Genomic DNA, 12,422 nt, shown 5'->3' on the forward strand with positions numbered 1-12,422 from the left:
GTTACTGTTATTATTATTTATATTTCATTATTATTATTATTACTATTATTATTATTATTATTATTATTATTATTATTATTATTATTATTATTATTATTATTATTATAATTATTATTTATTAATATTACTATTATTATTATTATTATTATTATTATTATTATTATTATTATTATTATTAATATTATTATTTATTTATTTATTTATTTATTTATTTATTTATTTATTATTATTTTATTATTAAAATAGCAAATCGATATTATCGTAAAAATGTTCGCTTTCTTTCACGCGAAAGGCGACTAGTTTCTATATTTAAAAGTCAAGAAGACGCTTTGACTCGTCGGGAAGTCTCTCTATTTATCTATCTATCTATCTTTATCTCTCTCTCTCTCTTTCTCTCTTTCTCTCTCTCTCTCTCCCTTTTTACTCTCGTTCGAATAAAATAAAAAAAAAAAAAAAAAAAAAAAAAAAGAAAAAAAAAACCATAAATCAAATAAAAAAAGAAACAAAAATAATCGTAGGAATACACGTACGCATTAAGACTGCGATATCCTTGAATTTTGACTAGAAAAAAAAGGAAGATGGTAACTTCCATCGAAAAGGATCTCGCAGACTTTCTCTCTGACGTGTGTTTTGTCATCTAGGAATGAAAAGTATTTGTATATATATATATATATATATATATATATATATATATATATATATATATATACATATATATATATATAGACTAGAACCGTTAAAAGAAGGAACTTACGTAATCTAATATGGCAAACAAGTATGGCACGTGATATTGGAAAACTCAAGTAAGAGAGAAATATATTTAAACTTCTTCGAACGATTGAATCCTCTTCTAGTCTTTTGAATGGGAGAAATAAGAAAAACGAAATGGAAAGAAAAAAAAAAAAAAAAAAAAGAAAAGAGGAGAAAAGAGGAAGAAGAAACAAGACAAGAAAAAGAAAAGAAAGATAATCGAGCCAATCTCTTTTGCTCTTTTTTTTTTTTTTGTTGTTGCTCTTTCACTATCATTTTTTTCCAACTTTCTTTACGATCTTTTTTAGTTTCTTTCTTTCTTTTTTTCTCCGTCTCTCTCCCTCTCCCTCTCTCTCTCTCTCTCTCTCTCTCTCACTCATTCATTCTATCACTCTCCTTTTTCTTGCCTCGTTTCGTTCGTCTTTTTTCTTACTATTATTATTATCATTTTTTTGTTTGTTTGTTTGTTTGTTTAGTAAAGGAAAAAGAAAATAAATAAATAAATAAAATAAGACTCTAGGATGGGATCTTTCCGAACTGAATAATTCACAGAGACGAGAGTCCTTCATCTTTCTCTATCTTTTTTCTTTCTTTCTTTCTTTCTTTCTTTCTTGCCTTCTTTCTTGTTTTCTATCGATAGACAAACGATGACGTTGAATGATAAACCCTTACTCGAGCATTTGTTTTGAAAATTTTATCCTATTTTTTGTCTCCCTCTTTCGACTTTTCTTTCTTTCTTTCTTTTTCTCTTGAATCGACCGTTCTCGTTTATATCCGACATTTTCGTCGAAATATCTCTCCAAAATCGTAGGTATTACAATAAAAGGAAAACTGACAAATAGAGAATAAAGAGAAATAATAAAGGATAAAAGGTTAGAACGACAAGTTGGATATGTTGACGAAAAAAAAAAAAAGAAAAAAGAAAGAAAAAAAAAGAAAAAAACCAGAAATAAAAGAGAGAGAAAAAGAGAGAGAGAGAGAGAGAAAGAGAAAGAAAGAGAAAGAGAGAGAAAGAAATGCGTACGTATAGATTTGTCATTAAAAAATTTCAAACATAACTATATCTTTCGTAAGCTAGCATTGCTGTTACTCATGTTACTGCCAGTACTGTTTGCTAGCATCACGTACATAAGATAATGGCTGCCTCAGCATTGATAGAAGAAGGCTTATATGTTGTGTATGACGCACGACCTTCTCCTATACTTTGCCAGCTCGGCCGTTCTCTTTGACATAGATGAGAGAAAAAGTTTCAAATAGGAAAAGAACGTAAATACTTAGAAGAAGATAGACATTACTTTCTTTCTTTCCTCTCTTATTTTCTTCCTTTTTCTTTCTTTCTTTCTTTCTTCCTTTCTTTCTTTCTTTCTTTCCCTTTTCTTCTTTTCTTTCTTTTTTGCTCGCTTTTTTTTCTTCCCTTTTTTCTGTTTCTTTTTTCTTTTTCTTTCATCCAAAATATTGCATAAGTAAATATCAGAACGATCATTGATTATCTCGATCGAATCGTGAGAAAATCGTAATTTTATCGATGCATACGCATTACAACCCGTTTGAAATATATATGGAAATAAAAAAAAACGCACATTTAAATGCATATAAAAAAATATATAAATTTCGATAAAGGAAAAAAAAAAGGAAGAAAGAAAGAATGAAAGAAAGAAGGAAAGAAAGAAGGAAAGAAAGAAAGAACGAGATATCTCTCTCTCTCTTTCTCTCTCTCTCTCTCTTGTCGAAATAAATCGACATAGTTTATTGCACGACATTAGAATAATAATTCTATGCTTAATTCGGCATAATTGATTTCTCTCTTTTTTTTTTTTACGATCGATTTATCGAGGCTTCTCATTCGTATTAGAAAAGAGGAAGGATAGGAAAAATAAAAAGAAGAAGAAGAAAAAAAAATGAGAATGAAAGAAAGAAAGAAAGAAAGAAAGAAAGAAAGAAAGAAAGAAAGAAAGAGCGAATGGATCGTTCTTTGGGAATAGCTCGAGAAAAGGGCTGCTTGTCCTTCTGGTGGGAAGAGATGGAAGTTGGAGAAGGAGACCCTTACGAGAAGGGTAGATCCTCCTCTGGTGACTCGTCGTGGTACTCCTCGTGGTCGGACGTGTGTCACAAAACGTCGCTTGGCTGTCGCTGCCCGATACCTATTGTTGGCGATAGCTGTCCCTCCTCGACCGCCACGGTCTTCGGATCCTCGTCCTTCCACTTGTCCATGGAGCGCCGTCGAGCGTTCATGAAGAAATTACCGACCGTCGTCGGTTCAAGGCCCAACTGTCGCGCGATTGTCACCTGCATCTCCTTCGACGGCCTCTTGGTCTCCTAAGAAGAAAAATCATCTTTTCGTATATATACAAATAAATATAGATATAGATATATAAATATATCTAGATATATATATATATATATATTTATATATATAATATATATATATATATAATTATTTATAATCTAGGAATTTTTCTTTTTGGTTTCTCTTGGACCAAATCGAACGAAGAATTAATGACTTTTTATTATTTCTATCTATTGTTATGTACTTGTGTGTAATGTTTAATGCGAAAGAAATTTTGTTCTTCGATTATACCAAATTTGTCGTCTGAAATATTGTGACAATTGATCGAATAGTTGGAATATTTTTAAATCATTCCCAAAACTTTTAACAAATGTTTCCTGAAAAAGATCGAAATCTTTTTATTACTATTATTATTTTTATTTATTTATTTATGTCGTTGGGCGTCAAGATGATCTATTCTTTAATGCATTTCTTGGGGAAGAAATCAATACAAACGTTTTATCCGTCATTATGAATAAACTGTATTACGTGAAGTAGACTATTTATTATTATTATTATTATTATTATTTTTCTTTTTTTTTTCATTTTATTCAGAATGTTTTCATCTAACTTCAATGAACATCCAACCAAATTAATGAAACAATGAATGAATTATATTATATTTTATATTAAATGCTTTGATAAGGTATCATTGAAAAGAAAAAATCATAATTTCCTATCGGACATTTAATTAACATAATATGATATTATATAGCTAATGTAATAAGCAATAGAAAATTATTTTTTAATTTTTTTATTACCGTCTGAAATTATCAAAAAACCAAAATATTTATATATACATATATATATAATGTATATCTTTTATTCTCTTTTTTTTTTTTTTCATCGATTCATAAGAAATCATTGATAAGAAAAATTCGTTGATCTACAAATGGCAAATAAATTAATTAATTATAAAAATTAAAAATAATAATATTATCGTCGTAAAAAAAAATCGTTGAGAAAATATATTCAAAATGATCGACTTTATTATTATTACAATTTCATAAACGTTAATCTTTGAATAATACACGTGAAAGAGATCTTAAATAAATATTTAATTTGATATCTTAATTTATTTTCATTCTGTTGGAATAGATCGAATAAGTCGCAATTCACCAGCCACGTTCATTCTTCTGATAATTTTAACAATTTCACATTGTCTATTCATAGAATCGAAATTTTATTTATTTTATGAATTCATGAGATTTGAAAGTTGAATTCAATAAGATTTACTTCATGGCCTATATCCAATCGCCTCTTTTTTCCATTTCTTTTTCTTCTTTTTTTTTTTTTTCCTTCTTCTATTTTTCTTTTAATTTTTTCATTTTTTTTCTATATGTAAGATCGTTTCGAAAATAATGAAAATCATTGTTTGTCTTAAGTACGTCAATAGGACACAATGATCAATATGAGCCTAAAATATATTTACATGTAATCATGAGAAGATGAGAAAGAGAGAGAGAGAGAGAGAGAGAGAGAGAGAGAGAGAGAGAGAGAGAGAGAGAGAGATAAGGGCGAAATATAGGGAACGACGGATATTGAAGATCTTTCTTATAGAAACTATTTCAAACATTTAAATTCGTGAATTAATTTCATGACCGAGATTTCTGATATATCATTAATTCTTAAAATATCGATTAAGTTCGTCGACTCATGGATATGATAGTTCTCTCATATTATTTTTCTATAATTGAATTCTCTATAACGGGATGTGACATAACATCGAAGTCACATAATAATATATATATATATATATATATATATATATATATATATATATATATATATATATCATGTTTTGTTTAGATATAATTTTATTTTATCGACGCAAGAATTAATTGTCAAGGTATTTATGCTTCATTATTTTTTTTCTTTTATTTTTATTTTTTTTTTTCATATCTTTTTACTGGTATTAATTGTACTTAATGGGGTATAATTGCATGAATAATATTAATGTAATATGTAATCGGAACTTTTACATTATTTAATTTTTGTATAAGAGACGAAAAGAAAGGAAAGAAAAAAAAAAAAAAAAAAGAAAGGAAAAAGGAAAAAAAAAGGAAGAAAAAGTAATCGAATTACAAATACGATCAATAATAACATCATTACGTATAATCCGATATGTACGTATGATAAAAGAATCGGATATTTTATTTGATTGTCGTATCAATTATAGATAATAACAATTAATGAGACAAATATTTATTGATTTTGTAGATAATCGAAAAAAAAAAAAAAAAAAAAAAAGAAAAAGAAAATTAATAACGATAATTAAAAATACTATGAAAATTAATTTGTTCGCTTTGGTTGTTAAATTTTGTATCGTTAAAAAAAAAAAACAACAACAACAAGTGAAAAAAGGCGGAGGGAAGGAGGAAGCAAAAAAAAAAAGAAAAAAAAAAAAAAAGGAAAATGAACAAGAAAACAAAAAAAAAAATTATCTCTAACGTTTCTCCGATTAAACGACGAATTCATTAAAGTCTAACATTAAATGATAATTAATTGATAATATTATTATGCACTTTTTAATTTATCGAAACGCTTCAATTTTTTTGATTCCTCTCTCTGATTAATATTATCCAAGCATTTGGATATGTTCTTTTTCGTTTATTATTTCTTTTATTGTTTATTTTTTTTTATTTTTCCCCCTTTTTTTCCTCTTTTTTTTTCTTCTTCTTTTCTTTTTTTTTCAATTTTCGAAACGACCCGTATAAATTGCTACGCAATAAAGAAAAATCCTTTGAGGAGTAACGTGAAATCCCGTTTCGGTAAATTTCGTTTTAAGTAAAACGTATTACGAGCGACGTCGAAATTTTTCATTGAGTTTGCGGTTTTGTATTAGTGACGATACCTAATACTGGCATTGCACTCGTGCATTTATACTAACACTTTCAAACGCGACGTGGACGGAGAGACAAGATACTAAAGCACGTTTCCTTTTTAACGCGACGTTTCTTATTCAACGTGTGTTCCAGAGTCTGACGATCAATAAAATGAACGCGGTTGTTACGCCGAAGTGTAGGTATACTACACATACATAAACATATACATATATATATGTACATATGTATACGTATACATATATACATATATATATATATATATATATATATATATATATACAAACATATCGATTATTATAGCAAATCGATGTGGCTTAGTTATTAAAATAAAAAGATTCATTGCTTTGACGGGATCTACGATTTAAATGCTTTAGTTACCACACTGGGATCGCCTTTAAACGATTTGATTGAATCTAAGGAACAATATTCGAATACGAATTATTGATACGTAAATTTGATACGTATGACACGCACATAAATCGAAGTTACTCTTTTTCCTTTTTCTCCTCGAGTTTTGTTTTCTTTTTTTTTATTTTTCTTTTCTTTCTTTTTTCTGTTTTTCTGTTTTTTTTTTTTTTTTTTTTTTTTTTTAACGAGTTACATAAGTTTCGACTTGTAAAGAATTTGAACGTAAGTATCTACGCGTATTTATTTATCTATTAAATAGATATTAGATCTCTATGATTATTCTATTGATTAAATAAAAGATAATTGTAAGGAATAATCGATAAGATTGGTGATCTAGAAGATTTTCTTTTTTTCTGTGAATGATCATTTAATGTAACACTTGAATTCAATTAAATCATTAAATTTAATTAATCATAATATCCTATGAGAAAGAGAGAGAGATGACTATGTATTGTAATAGAATATTTTCAATTATAATTTAGTTACATCTTTTATATATATATATATAATCTATATATTATAATATATATAACATATAGATTATAATAATCTTTTTTATTTACAGTCAGTAAATAAAATATTTTCTCTTATATCATTCCTATATAAAACTCTTGACGACTATAATTAAATGTTTTTAATTAATTAGAAATGACTATAATGTGATTACAGCCTTGACGACTAGAAATAGTTACAGTCATTCATACCTATGATATATAATCGTATAATTAATTAGCAAAAAAATCATAATAATTATAACAAAAATAATTTTAGCTTAGTTGGCAGATGATTATAACTAGATTAACTTTGTCACTACATATATATATATATTATATATATATATATAATATATATATATATAATGAAATATACAATATTTATAGTTTTAATCATGTCAGTTCCATTATTATAACTTTCACGTACGTATACCTACTCATAATTTCATGTACTTTATTAACTCTCTCTCTCTCTCTCTCTCTCTTTCTCTTTCTACAAATCATCCTAAATATATATACGTAGAATATTTTCATTCCTTTTCCATAAAATGGATGATCATTCACGTTAAAATTGAACTTATATATTACGAACGAATAATTCTTGAAGAAGATGAAAATAAAAAAGAAATATCTCTGTTCACTTGCAGAACACAAAATTGAATGTAAACACACACACACACACACATATATATATATATATATCATAAATCCGTAATAATAATAATAATAATAAGAAAGAAGAAAAAAATAGACCAGTTTCTTTCGATCGATGAAAATAAAACTTTGTTACCATTCGCTGGGAGGAGGGTGGGAGGAGGAGGGGGAGGAGGAGGAGGGGGAGGAGGAGGAGGAAGAGGAAGGGAGTAGGGGCGGCACACTTATCCATATTCAAATTTACTCTTGCTCTCTAATTACATTTCGTAATTTCTCGTTCGTTGAACTTCGTTTAAAGTAAAGTAAGGGGAATATTGATATCCTGTCTGGCTGGTTCGTTGGTGGAGCGTGAGTTAGCGATACACAACGAAACGAAGATGTCTCTGACTCGACACCGTGCCAACTCGCTCGTTACCTCTCTCTGTCTCTCTCTCTCTTTCTCTGTACCTACCCTAACCACCCCTTTCTCTCTGTCTCTCTCTCTCTCTCTCTTTCTCTTTCTCTCTCTACCTACCCTAACCACCCCTTTCTCTCTGTCTCTCTGTCTCTCTCTCTCTCTCTCTCTCTCTCTCTCTCTATCTATCTCTCTCTCTCCTCTCACTCTGTCGTAGTATAGAACGGCGCATCAATTGTTGGAAATACGGGACACTATCGGGGAGAACATCGTGATTATTCCATGACAGCCACTGTCCTCCCAGCTTCTATACATCTACGCGTATAGACTATACACACTATCTATACACACACAAGTACACATACATATATAATATATAATATATATATATATAAATATAAATGTATATATATGTGTGTGTGTGTGTGTATATTTTATTCGTACGCTTGTATATATATATATATATATTATATCGTTTACCAGGAGGACGTCGAAGTTGACAAAAGAACTGAATTTTCCTGCGTCCAACAAAAGGAATCCTAACTCGAGAACGATGTAAAGGTCGTTCGGAAATGAATTACAGAGAAATGTACTCACTCACTTATTCTCTCTCTCTCTCTCTCTCTCTTTTTCTCTCTCTCTCTCTCTTTCTCCCTTTGTATGTTTCTCGAAATATTCGTGATTTAATCTTCGTTGTTAAATTTATGTCAAACACCGTATTATGAGTTTGACGTAATCTAAGGCGTTCAGATTATGAATGGTATAGTATTATCGTTTATCGATAAGATTGTATCGTACGTATTTCTTAACGATTCAATTAAGTATATCATTCATTTTACATTATATCAGACGAATTAATTATGAGATAAAAAATATTTAATATCGAGCGATAATTATTTATTTATTCGATTGTAACTCCGAATAAATTTCGAAAGATGTATAATCTTTTTGAAAACTTTTCTTTTTTCTTCTTTTCTATTATTTCTAATTATATTGATGATTTATCAAAAATGATTTAAGAAAATAAAATTTCTTTTCGTTCTTTTTTTCTCGAGCGTGAAAGAGAGAGAGAGAGAGAGAGAGAGAGCGGGAGAGAGAGAGAGATTAAGGTCTATTACGATTATTATTATTATTATTATTATTATTATTATTATTATTATTATTATTATTATTATTATTATTATTATTATTATTATTATTATTATCGTTATTATTTGCTTAAGGCTGATACATATTTATTAATGAATCCGAAATGAGAAACGAGGTTTTTGAATGAAATTAATCTGATATATACAAATTAATCTGATATACCTACACATGTCTATTTGTTGCGTCTTTTTTTTTTGTTAAATAAAATTAGAGTTCATATATATCATGATCGATAAAATATATGAACATAAAGCATACAAATTTGAACGTGTTATCAATCTTGACACAAGACTACGAAGAAGAAATATAGAGTAGAATTTGTAGAGATTATATGTGTGATATGCACACCTTTCTCTCTCTGTATGTGTATCTATGTATGTGTATCTATACATATGTGTCTGTGTCTGTGTGTGTGTGTATGTGTGTGTGTGCGCCAAATAATCGAGGGAGAAATCAAATGGAATGTGAAACGGAGCAAATGCGAACGCGTTAACTGGGCTAAGGCCAATACGTGAACTATTTGGCACAGTTCCAAAGACCCAAAGGTACCTTTAAACAGGACCCTTTCCGTTTCTTCGCGTGCTACAAAGGATTCTTCTATCGAATCGATTCAATGTTGTAATCTAAATGCCCGCCAAATTTAAATCAAATACCATTGGGAATGATTTTTCTAATAACTTAATTGGATCTTCGTAGATTTTTTCTTCTTTTTTTTTTTTTCTTTTTTCTTTTTTTTAAAGATAAATAAGCAGAATAACGAGATATATATATATATATTTTTTGTAATTATCTAAAATTATAATAAATATTTAAGAGTATTAATGTATTAACAAAATGAACATTGTTTTCGTGTAATTAGTATATAAGATATTATTTCTCATTCATTTATTTATTTTTTTTTTACAATAATAAATAAACGACAATAATTTTTAATTAACATTGTTAATTCTAATAACTATGATTTCAATAATCGTCAAATAAGAAATGTGAAATTTATTACTTTTTTAGAAGGATTATGTTCATTCTACCTTTAATATGTCGATATAATTTTATCGAAAAATTCTAACAATAATTTGAACGATATATCCGTTATTATTTTTAATTTATTTAATTTTTTAAACAATTACAGAGAAAAGAAAAGAAGAAAAAAGAAAAGAAGAAGATAATTTTTTTCTTTTGTTGATTATCACACTTCTAATATTATACTTTTAATTACGATCATTGTAAAATTATATTCATTTCTATGAATTCGATGATTCCAATATTTAATATAACGATGTAATTTTTATTGAGAAATTATCTTACGTTCTATATTACCTTTGAACGATGTAAATTTTATTCTCTTATACATTCTGCGAAATCAAAAATTTTTTAAAATAACTGATCAAAAATAAAAGTTATAAATAAAAATATATTCGACGTTGAAAGTTATAAAAAAAAAAAAAAAAAGAAAAAAAAAACAGAAAAAAAACAGAAAAAAAGAGAAAAAAAAGAGAAAAAAAAGAGAAAGAAAAAAGAAAATATCCAATCGGGTTCGACGATATCACATTTCTCCGATAATAAAAAAAACATAAAAAGATTCATCATCTTATTTTCCGATAATTAAAGAGCAATATGTAATTGAGAGAAAGAAAATAGGATACGTTATGTCGTGTAATAATTACGATCGATGTATCCTCATGATTCATTAAATCATTTTTCATTCGATCGATTTTATTAATAGAACTAAAACATTCTAATTATTAGCGTAAATAATTTCAATGTAGAAATTTGTTCGATCAATTAACATCCTTCTTGATATAAACATAATCACGAGAAATAATCGATTAATAAAAGAACCAAAAAAGAAAAAAAAAAAAAGAAGAAAAAAACAAAAAAAAGAAAAACAAAAAGTTTTGTATTTAGGTATATTTGTAAAGATGTATATACGTGAGAGTATAAGTACGAATATATATATATATACACATACATATATGTATGTATGTTTGTAAAAATACGTATGTACATATATGTAAAGATATATAGGTATATAGATGTCCATTCTTAAAAAGACACGGTCCTCGTTGCAAGCATCGAGGACTTACGGAGGGAGGGAATCGGTGGTGCTGGAGGAAGGGTGATAGTAGAGGAGGGCTAGGTGGTGGTGGAAATGCAGAGCGTGTAAGTAAAGAACCGGCCACGAAATTATTCAAGACAGATCGATATCCAGTAGCGCGTTATACCTGATGCTCGACTGAATTCACCTATCTTTTACACTCGAGGACAAACTTATTTTCCATGTGCACGGTAAAAATCATAGAAACCTGACATTTTATGTTTCAGGAAAATATGTATATATATATATATATGTATCAACGGAACGATATAATTATAATAATAATTTCAATGAAATAAATTTTGTTTTCCTTCTTTCTTTTTATTTTTATTTTTTTTTTTTTTTTTACTTGTAAGATCAATCCTTCGTTTAATCATTCTCGATACTTTTAACTCGATGATCGATCGATTTATTTATTTAATTATTTATTCGTACGCTCACTGTTCGACGTTATACATAGATAGGGTGTACTAATCTATATTTATCTATATTTGTCTTTCCTAAGTTCTTATCATATTTCATCAATGACATTATGTAACATCGTAGACTAATATCTATCTCTGTTTGTCTTTTTTTTTTCCCTTTTTCCCTTACTTTTTCTTTTTCTTTTTCTTTTTTTGTTTCCTTTTTTCCTCCTTTTTTTTCAATGAAATTCCATTACTATTATATCTTATCGTAATTAAATCATAAAATGAAAATATTATATGAACGATTCGATGCATCGTAAGGAACTGTTCTAATCGTAAAACATAGAAAAAAAGAGAAAAAAAAAAGAACAGAAAAGAAGAAGAAGAGGAAATGAAAATAAATATCGTAAAGATTACGTGTCGAGTCATTTTTAATCGTTAAAAAAAAAAAAAGAAAAAAAAAAGCAAAAGGAATAAAAAAACAGAAATGATCAATCTTCCAAGATAAACGATCGAGGACTTTTATAATCGTTTTGAGAAAAATTCCTTCCATTCCGAAAGAAAAAAAAAAAGAAAAGAAAAAAAAAGAGATAAAAGAAAAAAAAAGGAAACAAAAGAGAAAATAAAAGAAATTAAACAATCAATTCAAAGTAATAGATAAAATCGTGTAGGCAATCGATAAACTTAGGATCTCGTGTTACAAGGATTCTGTCAGGATCAAAATCGAGTAGGTTGTTCGACGGTAGAGAAGTATCGATCAAAAAGAAGGACACGACAAGGGGAGTAAAAGGAAATGACAATACTTACTTTAAAAATAGCCTGTAGAGTACGGCGCTGAAGGTCTGTGAAAACCAGCCGCGGTTTCTTGGGGGCGGGCTGTTGGTGTTCTGCCTGATTCG

At 27.9% G+C, this 12,422-nt stretch overlaps 1 protein-coding gene across 2 annotated transcripts in view; it reads right to left on the minus strand.

Annotated features, from left to right (window-relative positions):
• Window positions 1-740: 740 nt before the first annotated feature.
• The window catches only part of LOC118440061 (uncharacterized), a 118,783-nt gene continuing 107,101 nt past the window's right edge, over window positions 741-12,422 (minus strand). For both annotated transcript variants that reach the window (XM_085661238.1, XM_035862565.2), the window contains 2 exons: window positions 12,331-12,422; window positions 741-3,066 (listed from right to left, as the gene is read on the minus strand). The exon at window positions 12,331-12,422 is cut by the window's right edge and continues 24 nt beyond it. In XM_085661238.1, the coding sequence (XP_085517364.1) occupies window positions 2,857-3,066; window positions 12,331-12,422 (302 nt within the window). In that variant the 3' untranslated portion in view covers window positions 741-2,856. The remainder of the gene's footprint in view (window positions 3,067-12,330) is intronic.

This window comes from Vespa mandarinia, chromosome 14, assembly GCF_050613455.1.
Source record: "Vespa mandarinia isolate Hongniang chromosome 14, ASM5061345v1, whole genome shotgun sequence".
NCBI classification, from domain to species: Eukaryota; Metazoa; Arthropoda; class Insecta; order Hymenoptera; family Vespidae; genus Vespa; species Vespa mandarinia.